The 24,153-nt window shown below is 46.3% G+C and overlaps 1 protein-coding gene across 2 annotated transcripts in view; it reads left to right on the forward strand.

The window, feature by feature from the left end:
* Nup133 (nucleoporin 133) overlaps positions 1 to 19,425 on the forward strand; it is a 45,062-nt gene extending 25,637 nt beyond the window's left edge. The window contains exons 15-26 of one of the 2 annotated variants that reach the window (XM_041650203.1): positions 142 to 366; positions 2,125 to 2,247; positions 2,961 to 3,060; positions 3,574 to 3,825; positions 4,378 to 4,511; positions 8,445 to 8,603; positions 10,790 to 10,925; positions 13,022 to 13,140; positions 14,465 to 14,545; positions 15,632 to 15,696; positions 16,735 to 16,823; positions 18,858 to 19,425. In XM_041650203.1, coding sequence (XP_041506137.1) covers positions 142 to 366; positions 2,125 to 2,247; positions 2,961 to 3,060; positions 3,574 to 3,825; positions 4,378 to 4,511; positions 8,445 to 8,603; positions 10,790 to 10,925; positions 13,022 to 13,140; positions 14,465 to 14,545; positions 15,632 to 15,696; positions 16,735 to 16,823; positions 18,858 to 18,994 — 1,620 coding nt within the window. In that variant the 3' untranslated portion in view covers positions 18,995 to 19,425. The remainder of the gene's footprint in view (positions 1 to 141; positions 367 to 2,124; positions 2,248 to 2,960; positions 3,061 to 3,573; positions 3,826 to 4,377; positions 4,512 to 8,444; positions 8,604 to 10,789; positions 10,926 to 13,021; positions 13,141 to 14,464; positions 14,546 to 15,631; positions 15,697 to 16,734; positions 16,824 to 18,857) is intronic. The other variant, XM_041650204.1, reaches the window with a different exon arrangement.
* Positions 19,426 to 24,153: the final 4,728 nt, after the last annotated feature.

Genomic DNA, 24,153 nt, shown 5'->3' on the forward strand with positions numbered 1-24,153 from the left:
CACACTGGGGACAGTGGCACCCAGAGTGGCCTGTGGCAGGGAAGCTCCTGGCAGAATGGCCACATTTTCTGTGAGTGCTTTCTGAGAGCAGGTGCTTATAGTTTTCTCTTTTTTTTTTCCTTTTCCTCTTTTTTTGGTGAGGTCGGCTTATTTAGACGTCTCAGCTCTTACCCAATCAGAGGGACACCCATGACAACCCGCCTGCTGCTCTGTGAACATGCAGAAAAGCTGTCGGCTGCGATCACACTCAAAAACCATCACTCTCGGCTGCCTGAGCTGGTGAATGCAGCTATCCTGCGTGCCCTGCACAAGAGGGAGTGTGAGGTCCCTTCCAGCCTGACTCCTGCAGACGTCTTCTTCCGAGAGGTCAGACACACCCTCATTCTTGTCTTCTGTGTCTTCTTTGCACTGTCGCGGAGGTGGACGTCCCTGACCGGGTTGTTAAAGGACCTCGTTGAAATGCTGACTTGGGCTCCCTGCTTTATGAAACTGCTACTCCATGTCTCTTGTTTACTGTTTGCCCTCTAAGGGGGGCAATAATTGGCTGAGAAAGGGGCTCCCCATTTCCCGTGTCTCTCCCACCCCCTTGTATCTAGCACAGGAAGCTGTTCTTGTTCAGTAGGCTCCCAGGCTTGCTGCTGGGATGAAGAGCTGGGGCACTGCAGGAAGAAGATCGGAGTGGCTATTCTCCAGTACATTGCTGCTGGGATGAAGAGCTGGGGCACTGCAGGAAGAAGATCAGAGTAGCTATTCTCCAGTACATTGCTGCTGGGATGAAGAGCTGGGGCACTGCAGGAAGATCAGAGTAGCTATTCTCCAGTACATTGGTGCTGGGATGAAGAGCTGGGGCACTGCAGGAAGAAGATCAGAGTAGCTATTCTTCAGTACATTGGTTCTGGGATGAAGAGCTGGGGCACTGCAGGAAGAAGATCAGAGTAGCTATTCTCCAGTACATTGGTGCTGGGATGAAGAGCTGGGGCACTGCAGGAAGAAGATCAGAGTAGCTATTCTCCAGTACATTGCTGCTGGGATGAAGAGCTGGGGCACTGCAGGAAGAAGATCAGAGTAGCTATTCTCCAGTACATTGGTGCAGGGGTGAAGAGCTGGGGCACTGCAGGAAGAAGATCAGAGGAGCTATTCTCCAGTACATTGGTGCTGGGATGAAGAGCTGGGGCACTGCGGGAAGAAGATCCGAGTAGCTATTCTCCAGTACATTGGTGGTTTCCCTTTGTCATAGATCAGATTCTTTTTAAAAAAAAAAAAATGTTTTTATTCGTGTGTGCATGCGCAATACACATAATGGCACACGTGTGGAAGTTAAAGGACAACTTTCAGGAGTTCTGTCCTTCCACCATGTGGGTCCCAGGGGTCAGGCTTGTCATCTGGCGTGGCAGGAGGCTCCTTTGCCTGCTGAGTCATCTCGCTGACCCAAGTCAAGCTTCTGTGCGGCTAGCTATATCCCAGTGACCTCTGGAGCGCTGCTTTCTCCTGTCCACTTGCTTGCAAGTAGCAAAGTCATATTCCTGAAGGGTGCTAGTATTTTAAGAGATGGTTGTTAGCCGGGCGGTGGTGGCGCACGCCTTTAATTCCAGCACTTGGGAGGCAGAGGCAGGCGGATCTTTGTGAGTTCAAGACCAGCCTGGTCTACAAGAGCTAGTTCTAGGACAGGCTCCAAAACCACAGAGAAACCCTGTCTCGAAAAACCAAGAAAAAAAAAAAAGAGAGAGATGGTTGCTCAGATCAGCCATGGAGGGAGAATTTTGCTATTGTAGCCCTTGTAGAAAGTAAAAGACAATGGGCCTGGTTCTGGAGGTGCAGAACTTTACTGTTAACTCACTTTGGGAAGAGGCCTGGGACTAGTCAAGGCTTCATAAAATAGTACTAACTACTCAGAGACAGGCTGTGTTGGCACAGCATAGGAGCTGTGTTTCCTACCACTGAAGACTGAGGGTAAGAGTGTGCAGCCTTTTTATTATCTAAACGACAATAACTGTAAACAGTCAGACTTTCCTCCTTTATGTTTACTTTCATTGTTATTGAGTCTGTTGCGTGATGGGAAGGTTTACCTTACCAGGTGGACTCCCTGTCCCTAAGAGGCTGTGACTGTGGCTTCTCTGCCCTCAGGTGTCCCAGGTGGACACTATCTGCGAGTGCCTGCTGGAGCATGAGGAACAAGTCCTGCGTGATGTCGCGTTGGACTCTCAGGAGTGGGCAGAGGTGGCGATCCACGTGAATACAGTCCTCAAGGTACCACACGTGACAGTGGTGTCAGCAAACCACGCTCCAGTACAGGGAGGGACAAGACAGCGGTTTTCCTATGCCTGACCTAGTGAGGTGAAGACTGCTTGTCAAGTTCAAAAACTACAAGAACCCATATTTTTATGAATTATGGGAATTTTTGAGTATTCCCTTTGCATACTAGTAAGTTTATAAGTTTCTATAGTCTTGACTTTCTGTTGGGTAAAGTTGTTTTTTTTTTTTTTAAGAAACTTTTTTCTCTTCTGTCATTGCAGAGGTATTGGTGCTTGTTAACAGAGCTATCAAAATTTATTCATTTCTCTCACCTTGAACTCCTGTTTCCAGCCTCAGCTTTCCAGTTACCAGGGACAAGCACATACTACTACATCTGCTTTCTGTTTTTTAATTATTCAAAATTTGTTTATTAAATTATTAACTAAGGGTTTTCATTCAGTTTTACCTATTAGACTCTATAGTGCTCTCTCTCTCGCTCTCTCTTTTAACTTTCTGCTTTGGTTATAGTTTTCCAAATGAAGTTAAATTTGTGGAATAAAACCAAACTTTGAAGGCAGGATCCACAGCGCTGAGCGCTTTTCTTCCTTGTAGGCTGGTGTTGTAGGTCTTCCTTAGACACAGCCTCCCACAGAAGGAAATGGACCAAATTACGGCCTTAGCAGCAGCCTGTTGCTTCCCATGCCTGACGGTGCCTTTCCTTCTCTCAGGACATGCTGCAGGCTGCCACTCACTACCGCCTAAACAGAAGCTCCATGTACAGTCGGGAAGAACCGCTGGGGGAGGAACCGGAGTATGTGCCATGGACAGGTACCGTGCTGGAGTGGTGACGGCCGTCCAGAGCATGCTCGTGTCTGGCTGGCCTGGGAGGTGCTGTGCTATTCCCCGGGGCAGGCTTGTGAGTGAGGTGAAGGAACAGTTGACGCGACACCTCTAGACTCTCCGGGTCCCTTTGGTGTATTTATTGATCCCACCTGTTATTTCTTTATCAGTGGGGTTTAGATACATCTGTTAGGTTTTAGTACCAAGTCCTTCATAGAGACAGGTGCTGGCTTTGGAGGAATAGGCTCCATTTCATGTTCAAGACAAGGAGTAAGTGGGCTAGCACTAAAGGAATTGAGTTAGGCAGAGGGATCCCGGCGACCTGTGTTAATGGAAATCTCCACTGAGAAGAAAGATGGGGTTCAACCAGGGCACGAGCAGGTATCACCTGAACACTGCTGTGTCTTCCTAGAATAGTGAGGTAACCTAATTTTTAGGTCGTTGGTCTTCTCCCTACTGTCATGAATGCTTTCTTAGGAAGTTACTTTGCGCACTTTACAGCTACGAGCGGTCCGTCCGGCATCCGCACAGTCATCCTGCGCCAGCATGGGATCATCCTGCAGATGGTGTACCCTCAGGCCGACAGCAACCTCCGCAGCCTTGTGATGGAGCAGCTGGTGGCGCTGATCGACTGCTTCCTGGACAGTTACGTTTCCCAGCTGAAGTCGCTAGAGAAATCCACAGACCAGGAAAGATACAGCAGTCTGGAAGTGGAGTATCTGCAGAAAAGATCGGAACTCCTCTCTCCCCTTCGTGAGTGTCTGCAGTTAGAAATGGCTGTGGGCTACAGACAGGTGGGGGTTGGAGAACTTGCACAGTGCAGTCCTGCAGAGTTAATCTTCCTGTGAACAAAGACCAAGCCAGGCGCACTTGACTAGCTCTGTATTCACGTCATCGAGCTTTTTAAAATGACTGAGTCTGCTGCAGCTGCCGTAGGAGGCTCAGTTGGTTGGGGAACAGTAAACTAAGCGGTGGCAATGCCCTTGGCCATTGCGTTCAGCGTGCTGGGCGTGGTGGCATTTTCTGAGTCAAAAAAGCAAACTCAGCCCTCAGCCCTTCACGTGAATAACTGGTTTAGGACAGTCTGGTAGAGGCTGGGGAAGGGCACAGGTGGTGCAGTGTGGCTGTTGAGCAGAAAGCAGTTTTCTTTCATAGCCAGGTTCAGGAAGGTTTGTTCTAGTGGGTAATGGAAGGCTCACCTGGGAGGTAGGGATGGATCCAGGGCTGCATTTCCCTCTTTGGGAAGTCTGGGTGGATCAGTAACGGACATTGTATATGTGGTACCGCTTGTTCTTCCTCCCGAAGTCACACTAGGCCAGTACCCATGGGCAGCTTCTCTGGCAGAGAAGTACTGTGACTTTGATATCCTGGTCCAGATGTGTGAACAGACGGACAACCAGGCCCGACTCCAGCGCTACATGACCCAGTTCGCTGACCAGGTAAGCACACTGGTGTGTGGGGGTTGTAGACGACTGTCTCACCCTCCAGGCTTTCCCTCTGCAGCATGCCGCTGTGGCTCTGGGGTGAAGAGTGATTTAGATGGGAAGACGCAGGTGGGCATGTTACATTGTCTTCGAGCACATACTTCCTGATGTAAATTCATCAGTTTTCTATCTCTGTGATAAAACACCGTTACCAAGGCAGCTTAGAGAAGAGCTTGTCTGAGTTTTAGGTTCTAGAGGGTTCTAGTCTGTGATGGTAGAACAAATGCATGGCCATAGAAAGCGGAGGGCTCACTCACATCTGGACCCACAAGCAGAGAGAATAGAAATGTGTGTGTCTTTAAATTCTCAAAGCCCGCTCCCAGTGACATATTTCCTCCAGCAAGGCCATACCTCCTAGACCTACCCAAACAGTGCACTAACTGGAGACCACCTGTCCAGATGCCCAAAACTGGAAGGGACAATCCCATTCAAATTACCACACAGACACTGAGAAATGTCCTGGCCTTTGAAAACTGTAAACTTCCACTTGGGGGTTTTGTTTTGTTTTTAAGATGTACTGTCAGTCTGTGGACCGGGCTGGCCTGGAGCTCGAGTCTGGCTTAGCCTCCCAAGTGCACCAGCTACCAGTCCTGACTGACTAACTTTTATTCTTTTCTCTCCTTAAAGTGTAAGACCTCGTAGGAGCAGGGACACGAGTGCTTGAGCCATGAACGCGTGCTCACAAGCAAGAGAGAACGTGCCTGTAGGGATCCCAGAGCACAGAGCCCAGAGTGCTCATGCAGGTTCCTGTTTCACTGCTGTCAGCGTGACTTAGATTGTTCCTTAATGAGCAGTTTCCCAGGCGGTGGTGGCGCACGCCTTTAATCCCAGCAATTGGGAGGCAGAGGCAGGCAGATCTCTGTGAGTTCGAGACCAGCCTGGTCTACAAGAGCTAGTTCCAGGACAGGCTCCAAAACCACAGAGAAACCCTGTCTCGAAAAACCAAAAAAAAAAAAAAGAGCAGTTTATCCCGTGAGTTAACCTTGTAAAAGCCTTGTCCCTCTACTAGGGAAGGGATTTTGTATAAAATTCAGACACTGCTACAGATCCCTCACAGTACAGCTGCAGCACCCAGAGGCAACCTGTCTGAGCGCATGCTGTCAAGCACGCCTTGTTGCTGAGTAGCCTGCAGTTGTATTTGTACTGATGTTGTCGTTACTGAGTCTATGTGACAGGGCCTGTGTATTATGTATTGTGCAATGTGTTGTATAGTTGTGCCTGGTGCTTTTGATCGGCATGACTTTTAAAAAAATTATTTTTATGGATTCTTGTCTGTTGACATTTTCTATAGTTTTGCACTTTTTTTTTCTCTTTTTCTTTTCTTTTTTCTCTTCTAGTTTTGCACTTTTTTCTTTTTCTTTTTTTGATTTTTTTTGAGACAGGGCTTCCCTGTATAGCCTTAGCTGTCCTGGAACTCACTTTATGGACCAGGTTAGCCTCAAACTCATAGAGATCTGCCTGCTTTTGTCTCCAAAGTGTGGGATTAAAGGCGTGTGCCATCACAACCTGGCTTTTTCCTTTTTCTTTGATGTGCTTACTAATTACTTTGAAGTCCTATTGTGCTGTCAGTCCTATTAAGACATCACAGTTTGCTCATTCTCCGATTGGCTTCAGCTGCCTGCTTTTTATATTGTGAATGAGGCTTTTCTGCTTCTTACATCATGTAGTATTGTAGTTGAATTTACGATGTGTTTGAAAGTATGAGACTAGAAAGAGATGCGCTTTTTGTCCTGGGCAAGTCTCCTCGATACTGTAGAGTTCCTAAGCTAGGAAATCCAGGTCTCCTTGATACTGTAGAGTTCCTAAACTAGGAGACCAAGTCTCCTCGATACTGTAGAGTTCCTAAGCTAGGAGACCAGGTCTCCTCGATACTGTAGAGTTCCTAAACTAGGAGACCAAGTCTCCTCGATACTGTAGAGTTCTTAAACTAGGAGACCAAGTCTCCTCGATACTGTAGAGTTCCTAAGCTAGGAGACCAGGTCTCCTCGATACTGTAGAGTTCCTAAACTAGGAGACCAGGTCTCCTTGATACTGTAGAGTTCCTAAACTAGGAGACCAGGTCTCCTTGATACTGTAGAGTTCCTAAACCAGGAGACCAGGTCTCCTCGATACTGTAGAGTTCCTAAACTAGGAGACCAAGTCTCCTCGATACTGTAGAGTTCCTAAACCAGGAGACCAGGTCTCCTCGATACTGTAGAGTTCCTAAACTAGGATTGTTTAGTGCTGCTTCCCAGTGATTCTCCCAGCACTCAGTATGAGCCTTTTGGGGACGGCCCTACCAGATGACATTTGGGCTTATCTGGACTGCACTTTGGCACACTAGCTCGTGTGGTTATCTGTATAGAACTCCACCTTAAGGTGGCATTCTAGGATGTCGCCTCTTGGTGCTGTTGATAGAACTCCAAGTGACGACTGAGATACTTGTGTTGTCCCTAAAGGGAACCACCGGCTATAAGTGGCTGTCAATGGCTTGAGGTGTGCCCAGTGTGCCTGAGGAAAACAGGTTTGCTTTTGTTTTCCAAGATCGGGTCTCTCTCCTGATTGACCTAGAACTACTTTTGTAGATTAAACCTTGAACTCAGAGAGATCCACCTACCCTTGAAAACCTCTATTCTCAGCTGAAAACAGGTTTTAATGTAACTAAGTTCCAATAGTGACGTTCAGCAGTCTGCTCCCATGAGGGCCAGTGGGTGCTCCCATGAGGGCAGTGGGTGCCTGTCTCCCTTTATTAATGCTGATACCAGTGGGTTCTTCTCTTCTCTCTCTCGTTCTCCTTCTGTTGTTTAGTTAAAACAAAAGAAAATAATTTTCTGTCATGTTTGTTTATGAGTGTTTTGCATGCACGTGTATGTATGTGTAACATGTGCGTACCTGGTGCCCGAGGAGGTCAGAAGAGGACATGAGATCCCTGAAACTGTAGTTATTGGTGGTTGTGAGCCACCATGTGGTCCTCTGCAAGAGCAGCAAGTGCTCTTCATTGCTGAATCAGCTCTCCAGGCCTCGCATCAGCACTTCCTAGCAGGACCTCTGCTGAGCTGGCCAGAGGGTTGTCAAGAGAGATGGTTGAGTTCAGGACCAGGAGTTTATTGTCCCATGTGCAACAGACACTAACTGTATGGAACACGTACTTTGTTTTGTTTTGCCTTTTAATCAAATGTATACGGATGTTTTGCCTACATGTATGTCTCTGTCACATGCATGCCTGGTACTAGAGGAAGCCAGAAGAAGGTGTTGGATCACCAGGAATTAAGTCAGTTGTGAGCCACCACGTGGGTGCTAGAAATTGGACTTGATTCCTCTGTAAGAGCAGCCAGTGATTTAAATGCTGAACCGTCTCCCCAGCCCCAACACAAATATTCTTAGAATATAGGAATTACTTGCTAAAAGATTCTGCAAGGTGGCTTAGCAGCAAGTCTGATGGCCTGAGTTAGATCCCTAGGACTCACCTGGTAGAACAAGCAAGTCTGATGGCCTGCGTTAGATCCCTAGGACGCACCTGGTAGAACAAGCAGGTCTGATGGCCTGCGTTAGATCCCTAGGACCCACCTGGTAGAACAAGCAAGTCTGATGGCCTGCGTTAGATCCCTAGGACGCACCTGGTAGAACAAGCAAGTCTGATGGCCTGCGTTAGATCCCTAGGACCCACCTGGTAGAACAAGCAAGTCTGATGGCCTGCGTTAGATCCCTAGGACGCACCTGGTAGAACAAGCTCCTCAAGCTGTTGTCTGACCTCCACGTGTGCACCGTGGCACACATACATACACAGATAAACAAATGTAAAATAAAAATTTGAAGATGTCTGTTTGGAAGTCTTTGAAAGGGACTTAGTATTTTATGTTTAAAGCTGTTTTACTAACTGTTGATACATTCTTCTGCTATTCTTTGTAGAATTTTTCAGACTTCCTCTTTCGTTGGTACCTGGAAAAAGGAAAGCGGGGCAAGTTACTGTCTCAGCCCGCTTCTCAGCATGGACAGTTGGCGAATTTCCTGCAAGCCCATGAGCATCTCAGCTGGTTACACGAGATTAACAGTCAGGAGCTAGAAAAGGTAAGGTGGCTTGGTTATGAGAAGCAGCTGGTTGTGCAGTTTAAGTGCTTTTAATTAAAGTGTTGTTGATAGCCATGCACCTGGACTTTTTCTCACTGGAGACAGTCTCGCTGTGTAGACCAGGCTGGCCTGGAGCTCGCTGTGTAGACCAGGCTGGCCTCAACTCACAGAAATCTAGTTGTTTCTACCTTCTGAGCGCTGGGATGAAAAGATATGCCACACCTGACTTAAATTCTTTCCATCATTGTGTGTGTGTTCATATGCCTGAGCACGGGGTGGGGTGGGGTCAGAAGGTTAGTTCTTTCCACTGTAGGTTCTAGGGCTCAAACTCAGGTGGCTTGGTGCCAAGTTCGTACATCTGATGAGCCATCTCATAGACTCTCAAATAGAAGTTCTTACAGTATAGATATGCTAACTAGCCTTGTTTAACCTTTCCTATTGCATCTATATGTTTAAACTTTATCTTACGTTCTCTGAATATATATAGTTAAGATGTGTCAACGTACAATTTTTTCTATTTAAAATACTCTATTAATGGTTTGTTTTGTTTGTTTGTTTTTGTTTTGTTTTGTTTTTTTTGAGACAAGGTTTCTCTGTAGTTTTGAAGCCTGTCCTGGAACTAGCTCTTGTAGACTAGGCTGGCCTCAAACTCACAGAGATCTGCCTACCTCTGCCTCCTGAGTGCTGGGATTAATGGCGTGCGCCACCACCACCCAGTTCTATTAATGATGTGTTAACACATACACTTCCTGTCCAAACTTACCTTCTGATCCAGTGATGAGCACTGTGACCAAGAACAACTTAGGGAAGGAGGGTTTATTTGGCTTACACTTCCCAGTGGTCCTTGAAGGAAGTCGGGACAGAAGCACAGATAGGAACCGTAGAGGAAAGTTGTTTACTGGCTTGTCTTCAGGTTCCCATTCAGCTACCTTTTTATATAGCCCAAGCCCATCTGCCCAAGGTAGTACTGCCCACAGTGGATCCTTCCACATCAATTAGCAGTAGAGAAAATATCCCAGCAGACACGCCCACAGGCCAGTCTGAAAGAGGCAGTCACTCAGTTGAGATTGCTTCTTCCCAGATATGTGTAGGTTTATGTCAAGTTGACAAAAGTCTCACCAGCTGCTGGGCGGTGGCAGCAGACGCTTTTAATCCCAGCACTCGGGAGGCAGAGGCAGGTAGATCTCTGTGAGTTCGAGACCAGCCTGGTCTACAGAGCTAGTTCCAGGACAGGCTCCAAAGCCACAGAGAAACCCTGTCTCAGTGGGGGGGGGGGGGGGTTAACCTCACCAACATTCCTCTTAGTCTCTCATATCATTGAAATGGTGTTGTCTTCTAATACGCAATTGTCAGTCACTGTTCTCGGTCTGTTGCAATTTTGAAAATTATGAACATTTTAGTAGTAATTTTATATAAAAAGTCATTGGTCTTATTAACGACTTCTAATAATTTTTTTTTTTTTTTGGTTTTTCGAGACAGGGTTTCTCTGTGGCTTTGGAGCCTGTCCTGGAACTAGCTCTGTAGACCAGGCTGGTCTTGAACTCACAGAGATCCGCCTGCCTCTGCCTCCCGAGTGCTGGGATTAATGGCGTGCGCCACCACCGCCCTCTAATAAAAATTAAAATCACAGTATTCAGGAAGGTGTCTCAGTAAAGTGCTTGCTACCCAAATGTAAGGACCTGCGTAGGGATCCTGAGAGCCCTGTGAAGAGCCAGACCTGCAGCGCACACATGTAATCTCACACTGGAAAGGCAGAGATGGGCAGATCCCGGGAGCTCACGGCACAGCTAGCCTTACGTCTCTGAGCTCCAAGTTCAGTGAGTGATCCTGCCTCAAAAGAAACTGGAGAGCAACTGATGGCTACACCATGCATCTCCAGCCTGCATATACACATACATGCATGTGCAGACCACAAACACATACACAACACTCAAATTCTGAGTACAGACAGTGCAAATTAAAGTGCTCGTGACAGGATGCTAAGACCATACACAGTTGTGTGGAGCGTGTGTTTTCTAAGGCTCCTTTCAGTGCTTGCCAAGTCCACTTGAGAGTGGGATGTGTGTTGCTTAGTGCTTTGGCTCTGACCCCAGGTAGGTACGCTGCTTACCAGTGTGTCCTCTTCCAGACTGCTGTGAGGAGAAGTGCTACTTCATATGATTTTTCTCTTGTTTTGTTTATTGTAGGCGCATATGACACTGCTTGGTTTGGCAAATATGGAAACCCGTTACTTTGCAAAGAAAAAAACTCTTCTCGGCTTGAGTAAACTGGCTGCATTAGCTTCAGACCTCTCAGAGGACACGCTGCAGGAGAAGATTGAGGGTGAGAAGACATAGTCGGTGCACTGTGACTGCCTGCAGTCAGCCATGGCAATAGCAACGCTGTGACTTGTTTTATGGTGTCCATACTTTGTCACTCAGACATGTACTTTGAACCTTTATTATTCTGCTGAGTAGGGAACAAGAGGGTTCCTGGGCTGGCCAGCCAGTCTAGACAAATAGTGAGCTCCAATTTTTAAGAGACCCTGTCTAAATAAAATAAGGCACAGAGCAATTGAAGAAAACATCCAATGTCAACCTCTGGCTTTTACACACATAAAAAAGCTAAGCCGTTGAGTTAAGGACTTGGAGAAAAGATAATCCCGTGTTTTCGGTGTCAGTACATAGACCTCTGAAATAAGAAGAGCCGTATGTTCACACTTCTGAAGTTCTGTGACATGGTCATGTATGTCATCGTATGTGCTCCTTCGCCAGTGCTTAGCCTGCTCCTGCACTTCCCACAGGGAACAGGACATTGTGCACTTGTGTTAGCAATGTGAAGACAGAAAGGCAAACCTTTGAAAGGAGCTGTGCACATAGTGACAGATTAGAATGAGCCCGAGGCCTGATGGGACCTTTGGTCATCCTTGAGCTAAACAACTGTGATGAAAATTTGGGGAACAACCAGGAAAACTTAAGGGTTTTTGGGGGGAGGGGTTTATTTAATTTTTTGAAATAGCATCTCACTATAAAGCCCAGGCTGGCCTTGAACTTATAGCCCTTCCATATCAGCCTCTTAAATTATGTGAATGGACATTTTTAATATTAGATGATATTACCATAAGTGTCTTACTTCTGTAGGCTTATAATGCTCTTTGTGATTAGGTGTTCTTATTCTATTTTTTTGTTTTTGTTTTTTTCAGACAGGGTTTCTCTGTGTAGCCCTGGTTGTTTAGGAACTCACTCTGTAGACCAGGCTGGGCTTGAACTCAGAGATTCACCTGCCTCTGCCTCCTGAGTACTGGGAATGAATACATACTGAAGATATGAAATACTCAGAATTCAAATCCATGATGCCCGCAGCTTCCCTATGATAGAAAGGGCTAGAGTGGGAGGAGCAGGAAAGCCAGGCATGGTGGCATAAACCTGTGATCACTGCAGCTTGGAGGCTAGAGTAGAAGAACTGGAGTTTTAAGGACAGTCTTGGCTACATCATAAACTGAAGGCCAGCCTGGGCTATGTGACACCTGTCTCAAAAAAAAAAAAAGGAAAGGGCTAGATGTGATTGTGTATGCCTTTTTTTTTTTTTTTTTTTTTTTTTTTTTTTTTTTTTTGCTGCTTTTTTTCGAGACAGGGTTTCTCTGTGGTTTTGGAGCCTGTCCTGGAACTAGCTCTTGTAGACCAGGCTGATCTCGAACTCACAGAGATCCGCCTGCCTCTGCCTCCCGAGTGCTGGGATTAAAGGCGTGCGCCACCACCGCCCGACTCAAGAGGTAGAAAATGGCAGACCTAGGTCTCAAAATTAAATAAGTAAATTTTGGTTATATGAGTAATTTAAATTATGGGGAAAGGAGAGTCATGTTTTGTTAGAGGTCTCCCCTGCTAAAGTAACTGCTATGGTTTTGGTTTCGTCTTGCTCCCTGGCAGTTTGTGGGAGACCATTCCTGTGTGAGTAGCGAGGCTGGTGATGGCTGTGGTGGACAGACAGCAGTCTGTCCCCTCCCCAGCAGCCCAGTGCATGGGGCAGAGAATGTGTCACATGCAGAAGCCTGGAGCCTTAGCCAATGGGGAGTCAGCCATTACTACACGGGTGCACACACACCCAGGTTTTGCGTTCCTCTGATATATCGTGGTTTCTGCATGGTACTGCCATGCTGTTTAACTGAGCTCCCCTAAAGTGGGGCCCGCAGCTGGGGCTCTGACCTCCTGAGATACATGAGTAGCTTTCTCTCTCTGCAGCCTTTTTCTGCTGCGGTGGTCATGTGTAGACCGAGGATCAGACAGTAAATCTGCTGTCGTGGAGAATGAGCAGAGTTACTGACATCACATCTGGAGATGCTGGGGTAGCAGTGAATTGCCTGTAGAGCTGTTTGGTTTTTAATTTGTATTTGACGGATAGCAGAGGTGAAAATCTCATCATTGTCTGTTTTTAATCACCAGCAATGGCTGAGCAAGAGCGCTTCCTGCTCCACCAGGAGACCCTGCCGGAGCAGCTGCTGACCGAGAGACAGCTGAGTCTTAGCGCGATGCCTGTGTTGACTGCCCCGCAGCTCATCAGTGTAAGTGTTGTTCGTCACAGCCTTGTCGTGCTTCTACACTCAACAGGCCTGGGTTTTCTAGACCATACTGTGGAGCTCCCAACAGGATCTTCTTCCTCCTCCTACCTTCCAGAGACCTTTTCCCTAGAAAAACTATTAGATGCAGGAAGAATTAGCAGGGTGCAGCTCCCCTGGCCCTCCAGGTGCAGGTGCTCATTCTAGGAACTAGTAGGAATCGTGGTAGTTGCTTTCTCAGAATAGGAGTGTGCTGTGAGGTAACTGTCCCCCCTAGAATGTCTCTTGTTAGCAAAGGTATGTATGAGGAGCTGAGATGCACAAGCTTCAGTGCTGCCTTCACCTTTCCCTGACTTCCAGATGATCCAAGGCAAGACAGAGCATCTAGTTGTGTGCACACTGCCTCCTCCTCCCCTCAGGCATTTCACCCTGAGTCTGTTCTAATTGTAGTCAAAGGAAAGTAAGCAGGCCAGAGTCTTGAATGTAGGCCACTGTTGGCCACAGAGCTTCTGAATGGTGCTCTTTTCTGAGAGACTTCTTTGAGAGATCTAAAATGCCAGCTGTAAGCACCAGTCTTTCATGTGTCGCTGAGAAGGAAAGTGTGGTACCAGTCTCGCTGAGACACATCGTCTGTTTAATGCTACTCTCCAGCGTCAAAGGTGGGGGCAAAGGGGTTCGCATAGTATTAGGTTTAAGCCTGTGTGGCCATGAAAACTATGAAATAGGTTATTTGTAAAAGATTTTTATATTATTAAAGGATTATATACAATTTTTTAAAATTAAATATGTTTTATTACATATATTATTAGCAGAGGAAGATAGGAAAAACTCATGTTGATGAGATGGCAGGATTTTGAGGATCACGTACAGTTATCTGGCATCTAACTCACCAGGGAGACTGGATCACTCAGGAAGTGTTAGTTTGCTTTTGCAGTGTTGGACATTAGAACTCAGGCAGGTACTCACTAAGCCCAGCTGTATGCTAGGTTGTAGTTTCTAGAGTCATTTCAAAGAGTAGCCTTCCAAAAGCCATGGGCTGAGTGGCCCTCTGAATTTATGTCAGAGATTGTACATGAAGCCTGCTGAAAAGTTTACACTATATTCTTAACCTAAAATTTCTGGCATTTTAAAAAGAATGTATGTCCTGTTCTATAAATGAGTTCCTGGTTTAGAATATGTTGTTAGACAAACTGCTCTAATCAGAATACAGCTCCCAAGTGTGACACTGTTCTTGGCCACGAAACTGTGTGCAGATTATATTGAAGAAACCCGTGCCTTATTTTCTTTGTAAACCTTTCTGGTTAATCTTCTATCGTGGAACTTGTTGCAGCTGTACATATGTGAGGAAAACAGAAGAGCCAATGAATATGATTTTAAGAAAGCCTTGGACTTGCTGGAATATATTGATGAGGTAAGAAATGGCTTTGTCTAGCTGGGCATGGTGGCACGCACCTTTAATCCCAGCACTCAGCAGGCAGAGGCAGGCGGATCTCTGCGAGTTTTGGTTAAGAGCCTAAGGTTATTTCCCTGTGGCTCTTGGAAGACAGACAGCCAACCAGACTGTTAGAAGAGCTGGCAGCAAACACCAGTTCTAGAGAATCCATTGCTGTGCCAGCCCTTTGGCCATTTTGAGATTGGGGAGTGGGGTTGAAACAGGATATTGGTGTGACAGCAATCCTTAATTCAGTCTCCCACCTCCCAGCTGCCAAGCTCGCAGGTGTTTTTGTTCTGTGCATGCGTGTTTATGTATGCATGCATCCATCTGTGCACGTGGGTATGGAGGTCAGAGGTCAGGAGTTCCCACATCAGACAGCTTTGAGTATCATCCTCAGAAGCACCGTCCACATCCTTTGGAACAAGGTTGTTTGTTGCCCTGAAGCTCACCAGTTAGATTGCACTGGCCAGTGAGACCCAGGGATCCTCCGTTCTCTCCCTCCCCACTGCAGGGATTACAAGTATGCACTACCTCACTCAGCATTCGTACATGCATTCCAGGGCTGGATCCTCTTATTTGTAAGGCAAACACTTTACTCACTAGGATTTTCCCCTGTATAACTCCTTTAATAATCTTTACCTCTTAGTGTTCCTGATGCAGTCAGAGTGATCTGAAGTCAGCACAGATATCAGCAGTACTAACACTTTAGAGAAAGAGGGGGCAGGGGACTGGGAGAGGTGTCTCAGGAGTTAAGAATTCTTGCTGCTTTTGCAGAGAACCCAGGTGTGTGCCTAGCACCCACATGGCAGCTTACAACCGTCTGTAACTCCAGTTCCAGAAGATCCTGTGCCCTTTTTCTAGCCTCCTTGTGCATCCTGCACACTTGCAGTGCAATTATACACATACAATCAGAATATTCATAAACATAAAAAATAAATTCTATAGATGGTGGTGGTGGTCATGAATTAATGCAGAACAACAGTGTTAATTGGGGGTTAATACAATTAAAATTGTACATTTTAAAGCCCAGTTTTAATCAGGCTGTTGTGTTTTGCTGTGAAGGAGGAAGATGTGAACATCGATGAGCTGAAGCTGGAGATCCTGTGCAGAGCCCTGCAGAGAGACGAGTAAGACCTTGCTGGGCTCCATCCACAGGCAGGAACTGCTCCCATCAGAGCTGTAACTTTGGTGCACAGTCGGGCTTATCTGCTTCTGGGTATTTCAGCATGCTTTGAATGTAGTAATAGTTTCAAGATTTTGCTGTCTTGTTTTGTTTTTTAAAACAGGGTTTCTCTGTATAGCCTTGGCTGTTCTGGCTTTCCTGGAACTCTCTCTGTAGACCAGGCTGGCCTCAAACTCACAGAGATCCAACAGCCTCTGGCTCCTGAGTGCTGGGATTAAAGGCGTGCACCTCCACCTAGCTCTTTAGGGATTTTGAGACAGGGTTTCTTTGTGTAGTTTTTGGATGTCCTGGGACTCATTCTATAGACCAGGCTGGCCTTGAACTCACAGAGATCCGCCTTCCTCTGCATCCTGAGTGCTGGCATTAAAGGTGTGTGCCACCACCACCTGGCTTTTATTTTTAAGATCTAGTTTATGCCTATGAATGTTTTTGGTGAGTGTATGTCTGTGCAACACATGTGTACCTGGTGCCCACAGAGGTCAGAAGGTGCTACCCCCAAATTAGAGTCACAGATCATTGGGAGCCGCCGCTGGCATTAAAGGTGTGCACCACTGACTGGATTTGTTACTTGGAGCCTTTTCTTCAGAAAGGCGCCTCACACCGGGTATTATGAAACACACCTGTAATTCTAGCACCTGAGAGGCCGAGGCATGAGGGTCAAGAGCTCAGGGCCAGCCTGCACTATATACTGCACTACATGGCGAATGCTGTGCACCCCCACTCCCACCCCCGGTGGGGTCGGGAAAGCCTTTTTAAAACTGTGTGTTGGTAGCGATGGCATGGCATCTGCTGCCAGTGTAGCTTAGGTCAAAACAGAGTTAGATGGGTCCCTATTTAAAGCCCATTATTTGGTAACTTGAAGCAGGATTGTAGAACTTGACACTCCATCCCATGGCCATGAAGAGAAAACCACAGTAGCAAACAAAACCCTTTCTCTCAGCTACCAGGTTGATTCTGCTTTCCTCATAATTTTCTCTTCCAGCTGGTCTAATTCAGACGGCAAAGATGATCCGATCGAAGTCTCTAAAGATAGTGTGTTTGTGAAGATCTTGCAGAAACTTATAAAAGATGGTAAGTGGTTTATTAACTGTTAGAAATTAAATGTCGCAGCCAGGAGTGCTGGAGCATGTCTTTAATCCCAACTCAGGAGGCAGAGGCAAGTGGATCTCTGTGAGTCTGAAGCCAGCCCTATCTAAAAGGGGAGTTCCAAGACTATTACACAAAGAAACCTTGTTTCCAAAAGGAACAAAAGAAGGAAAGAAGGACTGATGTTTGTTGGTTTTGGATACCATGGGGATTGGGTGTTGCCAACATTGACATGGCACAGAGGGTCAGTGAAACAAGATTGCATATGGGATGAAGCTGGTTCTCGGTGCAGCTGCTTTCCCACTCTCTGCACTGGGAGACCAGGGTTAAGGTGCAGTTCTCCACCCGATGACACAGACTCTGGTTCTAACAGGAAAAGTCCCATGGCAGGCAGCTCACAACTGCCTGTAACTCCAGTTCCTTAGTAAACAGAACCCTCTTCTGGCCTCCATAATCACGCGCACACACATGGCACAAACATACACACATGAAATAAAAACGAGGGCTGCTGAGCTAGCTCAGCCGGTGAAGACACTTTGACCACACCTGAGGTCCTGAATTCAATCACCGTGACCCATATGGGGAAGGAGACAACCAACTGCCAAAAACTGTCATCTGACCTTCACACGTACACACGCTAGAGAGGTGGTTCATCAATTAAGAACGTTTGTTCATTCCAGCATCCACATGGTGACTCACAACTGTCTGTGACTCCAGTCCCAGGGAATCTGAAGTCCTCACCTTTGCAGGTACCAGGCACATATGTGGTGGGCATTCATACTTGCAAGCAAAACACTCATACACGTAAATGCCTCAATAAATAATTTTTTAAAGGAAATTAATTTAAAAATTGATGCTGAAGAGATGGCTAAACAGTTAAGAGCGCTTCCTGTTCTTCCAGAGGAGCTGAGTTTGATTCCCAGCACCCACATGGTGGCTCACAACTGTCTGTAATTCCATTTCTAGGGAAGAGAACGCCTGACCTGAGGACATGGCACACATGCATACACAGACTTGCAAGCAGAATGCTCACAAGCATAATTTTTTTTTTTTTTTTTTTTTTTTTTTAGGTTTTCGAGACAGGGTTTCTCTGTGGCTTTGGAGCCTGTCCTGGAACTAGCTCTGTAGACCAGGCTGGTCTCGAACTCACAGAGATCCACCTGCATCTGCCTCCCGAGTGCTGGGGTTAAAGGTGTGCGCCACCATCTCCCGGCTACAAGCATAATTTTCTAAAACAAAGTGAAATTGCAAGATAGATATGCACATCCATCTTCGACATAAAACTAAAATTCAATTTAAAAATGAAAATAAGAGAATGTTTTCTGCGTGTGCTTGAACTTTTGGGTTCAAGGGGTCCTCTCCCCAGCCTCCTGTGTGCTGTGACAGGACAGGCACCCAGGTTCAACTACCTTTACAGTGTTGTGGCTAGCTCCTGATTCCCCAAATAGGGCAACACGGAATGACTGCTAGCTGAAAACTTCCATACTGGAGGAATATCTTGTGGTTTTTTGAGACAGGGCTTCTCTGTGTAGCTCTGACGGTCCTGGAACTAGATCTAGCTCTGTTACCAGGATGGCCTCAAACTCAGAGATCCGCCTGCAGCTGTCTTCGAGTGCTGAGTGCTGGTATTAAAGGTGTCTTAATCTGGCTGGACGGTGGTGGCGCACGCCTTTAATCCCAGCACTAGGGAGGCAGAGGCAGGTGGATCTCTGTGAGTTCGAGGCCAGCCTGGTCTACAAGAGCTAGTTCCAGGACAGGCTCCAAAGCTACAGAGAAACCCTGTCTCAAAAAAAAATAAATAAATAAAAAATAAAAAAAGGTGTCTTAAACTGTAGAAAATGAAAATTGCAGATTCTACTACAGACCTCACCTGGAGTGGCTGCTTTTCCCAGTCAAAGCCTGCAGGTGGCTCTGAAGAGGCCGTTGTCAGACAGAGGGCACTGTGACTGGGAGGAGGCTCCAGTGTGGGCACCACCAGCCTCTCATTCCCTGGGCAGTGACTATGTCTTCTGTTTGCAGGCATCCAGCTCAGTGAATACTTGCCAGAGGTGAAGGACCTACTTCAAGCAGAGCAACTGGGAAACCTGAAGTCCAACCCTTACTTTGAGTTTGTTCTAAAAGCAAATTATGAATATTATGTCCAGGGACAGATGTGACATTTGTAAAAATGGTTGTTTCTAAAATTTGTATAAATGTTTGCTTATAAAAATTTGAGTCTAAAAAAACTAGGTTTTAATCAACTTGAAGATTATTAGTCTCATCTGTGGCAGGAAGGTTTATTCATGCTTTACTTGGGAGCTATAATACAAAATTGGGGCATAACCCTAATTTTCTTTCAGTTGTAAGGTATTTTCTTCTCATTTTCCACTTGAAGTCACCCTTGTTTCTGTGTGGCTGCCCTTTCTCCAGCCTTCCTTGGTCCAAGGAGGCAGGCAGTTTCTCTCTGCCCTGTCTCCTTGTGTACAGTATACCTGTTCTGAGGATTGGTTTTTCTTTTTTCTTTCTTTTTTTTTTAATTGATTTTTATTGAGCTCTACATTTTTCTGTGCTCCCCTCCCTATTTTTCCCCTCCCCTTCAACCCTCTCCCAAAGTCCCCATGCTCTCAATTTACTCAGGAGATTTTGTCTTTTCTACTTCCCATGTAGATTAGATCCATGTATGTCTCTCTTAGGGGCCTCATTGTTGCCTAGGTTCTTTGGGATTGTGATTTGTAGGCTGGTTTTCTTGGCTTTATGTTTTGAAACCATTTATGAGTGGGTACATGTGATAATCGTCTTTCTGGGTCTGGGTTACCTCACTCAAAGTGATGTTTCCTAGCTCCATCCATTTGCCTGCTCATTTCAAGCTGTCGTTATTCTTTTCTGCTGTGTAGTACTCCATTGTGTAAATGTACCACGTTTTCCTTATCCATTTTTCAGTTGTGGGGCATTTAGATTGTTTCCAAGTTCTGTGTCAAAAATCAGGTGTTCGAAAGTGTGTGAATTATATATCCGGGTCTTCCATTCAGTTCCATTGGTCCTCCTGTCTGTTTTTATGCCAATACCAGGCTGTTTTCAGTACTGTAGCTCTGTAGTAGAATTTGAAGTCAGGGATTGTGATGCCTCCATAAATTCTTTTATTGTACAGGATTGTTTTGGCTATCCTGGGTTTTTTGCTTTTCAATATGAAGTTGAGTACCGTTCTTTCGAGGTCTGTGAAGATTTTTGCTGGGATTTTGATGGGCATTACATTGAATCTGTAGATTGCTTTTGGTAAGATTGCTATTTTTACTATGTTAATTCTACCTACCCAAGAGCATGGGAGGTCTTTCCACTTTCTGGTGTCTTCTTCAATTTCTTTCTTCAAAGATTTAAAGTTCTTGTCATACAAGTCTTCCACTTGTTTGGTTAGAGTTACTCTGAGATATTTTATGCTATTTGTGGCTATTGTGAAAGGTGATGTTTCTCTGATTTCTTTCTCAGCCCATTTATCATCTGTGTACAGGAGGACTACTGATTTTTTTTTTTAAGTTAATCTTGTATCCTGCTACATTGCTGAAAGTGTTTATGAGTTGTAGAAGTTCCTTGGTAGAATTTTTGGGGTCGCTTATGTAAACTATCATATAATCAGCAAACAGTGAGAGTTTGACTTCTTCTTTTCTGATATGTATCCCCTTGATCTCCTTTTGGTGTTTTATTGCTCTAACTAGGATCTCAAGAACTATATTGAATAGATATGGAGAGAGTGGACAACCTTGTTTTTTCAGTGGGATTGCTGTGAGTTTCTCTCCATTTAACATATTGGCTGTTGGCTTGCTGTATATTGTCTTTATTGTGCTTTGGTATGTTCCTTGTATCCCTGCTTTCTCTGAGACCTTTATCGTGAAGGGATGTTGTATTTTGTTGAAAGCTTTTTCAGTATCTAATGAGGTGATCATGTGGTTTTTATTTTTCATTTTGTTTTTATGGTGGATTACGTTGACAGATTTTTATATGTTGAAACATCCCTGCATCTGTGGGATGAAGCCAACTTGGTCATGGTGGATGATGGTTCTGATGTGTTCTTGGATTCGATTTGCCAGTATTTTATTTAGTATTTTTACATCAATGTTCATGAGTGAGATTGGTCTCTAATTCTCTTTCTTAGTTTTGTCTTTCTGTGGTTTGGGTATCAGGGTAATTGTAGCCTCATAAAAAGAGTTTGGCAATGTTCCTTCTCTTTCTATATTATGGAATAATTTGAGGAGTATTGATATTAGTTCTTCTTTGAAAATCTTGTAGAATTTTGAGCTGAAACTATCTGATCCTGGGTCTTTTTTGTTTGGGAAACTTTTGATGACTGTTTCTATTTCTTCAGCAGTTATAGGTCTATTTAATTTGCTTATCTGGTCTTGATTTAATTTTGGTAAGTGATATTTATCCAAAAAGTTGTACATTTCCTTCAAGTTTTCCAATTTTGAGTATATACATATATACAGTTTCTACATATATATGTATGTTTTATACAGTATATACATATATAAAACAAACATTTTTAGTTGTTTTTATTGAGCTATATATTTTTCTCCACTCCCCTCTTTCCCTCTCCCCTTCTGCCCTCTCCCATGATCCCCATGCTCCCAATTTACTCAGGAGATCTTATCTTTTTCTACTTTCCATGTAGATTAGACCCATGTATGTCTCTTTTAGGGTCCTCTTTGCTGGCTAAGTTCTCTGAGATTGTAAATTATAGGCTGCTCTTTCTTTGCTTTATGTCTAAAAGCCACTTATGAGTGAGTAACAAGCTTCTTCTAAGATAAGATCTGGTATGCGGCTCTGGCTGGCCTCAGACTCTCTCGTGCCGCAGCCTCCCAGGGGCTGGAGTACAAGTGAGCACCATTAGTCCTGGCCAGAACATTTTTTTAAAGGCATGTCACTTTTTCTTCACGTGAAGAAAAAACACAAGTAACTGTTTAACCAGAAAGCCTTGGGTTCCTGTTTCGATGGGCCTGGTGTGCCCGACCACCTTTTGTTTCTTACAAGGTGTGGTGGGTACTTTGCACACCGTGACTCTGTTCTCAGCAAAGCCTTGCCAAAAGTTTTTCCTCGCCTGCTAGGTCCAGGTCCCTTGTACAGATCCACATTTTGATGTGCTGTGGCCTTAATAAAAACAAGGGGTGTTTTACTCTATACGGGCCAGTTTCTGAGGCCAGCATATGGTTCAGCCGGCAAGCACAGCAAACCTAGCAGCCTGAGCTCAGCCCCCAGAATCTCCGTGAAGGTGGAAGGAGAGAACCAACTCCAGAACTGTCCTGACCTCTCGTGTGCACCTCCGTAGGGCTCTGGTTCTAGGCTGCAAGGGTCGAAGGGTAGAGCGTCCCTGGCTGCTGCCATTGCAGTGTCGCCTGCTCTCTGTCCGTTTGTTTGCCTCTTGGTGTGAGACGGGAAGGGGCAAAGTGGAGAAAAGCATGAACGTACAGCCCTGCCCAAAGCATCTGGGAGGCCGGCAGGAAGATGGTGAGTTTGAGTCTAGCCAGGATTCCAGAGAGAGCCCTTGTGAGGCAAGGAAAGGGCGGTGCTGCTGAGGTCAGAGTGCATCTGCCCCTCGCGCACCTGCCCGCTGCTGTGCTGGGTGTGGTGCGGTGGGTTTCCTGGAGTTTGCAGGCACTTGGTCAAAGTTGACTTTGGATGTGCTGATACCGTGCTGAGAGAGAAAACTTTGTAGTGGGATAAGCAGGCGTCACAGTGAGCACTTGCTGGAATCTGGGGCAGTACATACAGCCCAGCCCCTCTGATGTCCAGGAACGGCATCAGCACTTTTTTCCCTATGCTCAGAGCCCAAATAAACGACTCCCCAAAGCTGGACATAGTGTGCCTTTGCTGCGTGTTTCTTTCTAATAGTTCTGTTGCCCCAGCATGGGGTAAAGACAAAGCCACAGAGCTAATAGTGACCTGTTAGGCTGTGCAGTCCACAGTTTAGGGAGAGCTGTGGGGGAGTCTGGAGGAAGCTCGGCGGGCCTCTGTCCTCAGCGTCTGCACCTGTCCCAGCTGCTGAGCTAGTCTCCACTCCAAATGTGAACAGCTATTTTGGGAACTCTCAAGCCATCAGAAAAGTGAGCGGCTCCATGGTGGCTTGGCTCCAACGCACCCCCAAAATATGTGGTTGGCCACATAACGCTTTCTTGGGCTTTCTGTTCCTCCCTGCCCAAATTGAGACAAGCGCCAACAGACGAACAACCTCTGCTCACCCCCACCCCACCTTCCATAAGTAGCTCCTAGAAGCCCCAAGGCCTATCCTCATCTATCAGCGGTATAAATAGAGCCCACACAGGCCTGGCAGGTGGATGGGAAGCGGCCGGGTTGACAGGCATCATCCTCTAAATATAAAGATGAGCCTGCCTGGGAGAAGCCACTCCTGGGCTCCCGTGTAAGGTCTTGGTGCTCCTTAGGACATCCGTCACCACCTCTCTCCCTTCTTTCAGACCCCGGGAGGGATGCATTGCCACCAAGGGGGTATTATCTTCTCAACCCAGTCAACTAAATGAGAGTTGGGAGTTAGGGACCTCCACACACTCTGACCCCTCTATTCCTTTCAAGAGAACACTGCAGAATGTAGGGGACAGCTCTAGTGCCCTGGTCTCACATGCCTTGTGCCAGGGCCACAATAACCCCCATGCCTTCTCTCGCTGCCACCTCCCCCCTCTGCCAACAGTTGTCCGCCCTGTGACAGCTGCGTGTCCTACACTGACTGACAATCTGTGAGGGCAGGGGTCTAGGGAGGAAGATGTGGGTCAGACCTATGATTTGGGGGGCTTCGAAGTGGGAAGGAAAATGGAATTCAAGTGTGGGACTCATTTTTCCATCCCTACCTGGGGGGCCTGTGACCCCTCCCAGCTCACCTGACCACAGAGCTCCCTCCCTTGGGCTTAAGCATCAGAGCTTGGTAGCCTGAGTTAACCCATACATGGGGTGTAACGTGTCAGGTCAGGAATCCGGTACCTTCTCAGCGGCTCGTGTGCCCGGGGTGGGCAGAGCTGGGGGGACCTTTGAAACAGGTAGAGTTTGGGAAGTGAAGACCAGTCATCTGCAAAAACAGTGACCTTTGGCCCAGCCCATCTCCACAGTGAGCATTGGAGGCAGTTGGGAGGGGCGGACAGCTGGGGATACTCTCCATATATGGTCCGGTCCGGTCCTAGCTACCTGGGCCAGGGCCAGTCCTCTCCTTCTTTGGTCAGTGCAGAAGACCCGGGCGGGGACCTAGGCTGAGAACCAGCCGAAGGAAGGGCTCTAGTGCCCGACACCCAAATATGGCTTGGGAAGGGCAGCAACATTCCTTCGGGGCGGTGTGATGAGAGCA

The sequence above is a fragment of the Microtus oregoni genome, unplaced genomic scaffold (assembly GCF_018167655.1).
Source record: "Microtus oregoni isolate MIOR12 unplaced genomic scaffold, Mior012 000004F_ref0000308, whole genome shotgun sequence".
NCBI classification, from domain to species: domain Eukaryota; kingdom Metazoa; phylum Chordata; class Mammalia; order Rodentia; family Cricetidae; genus Microtus; species Microtus oregoni.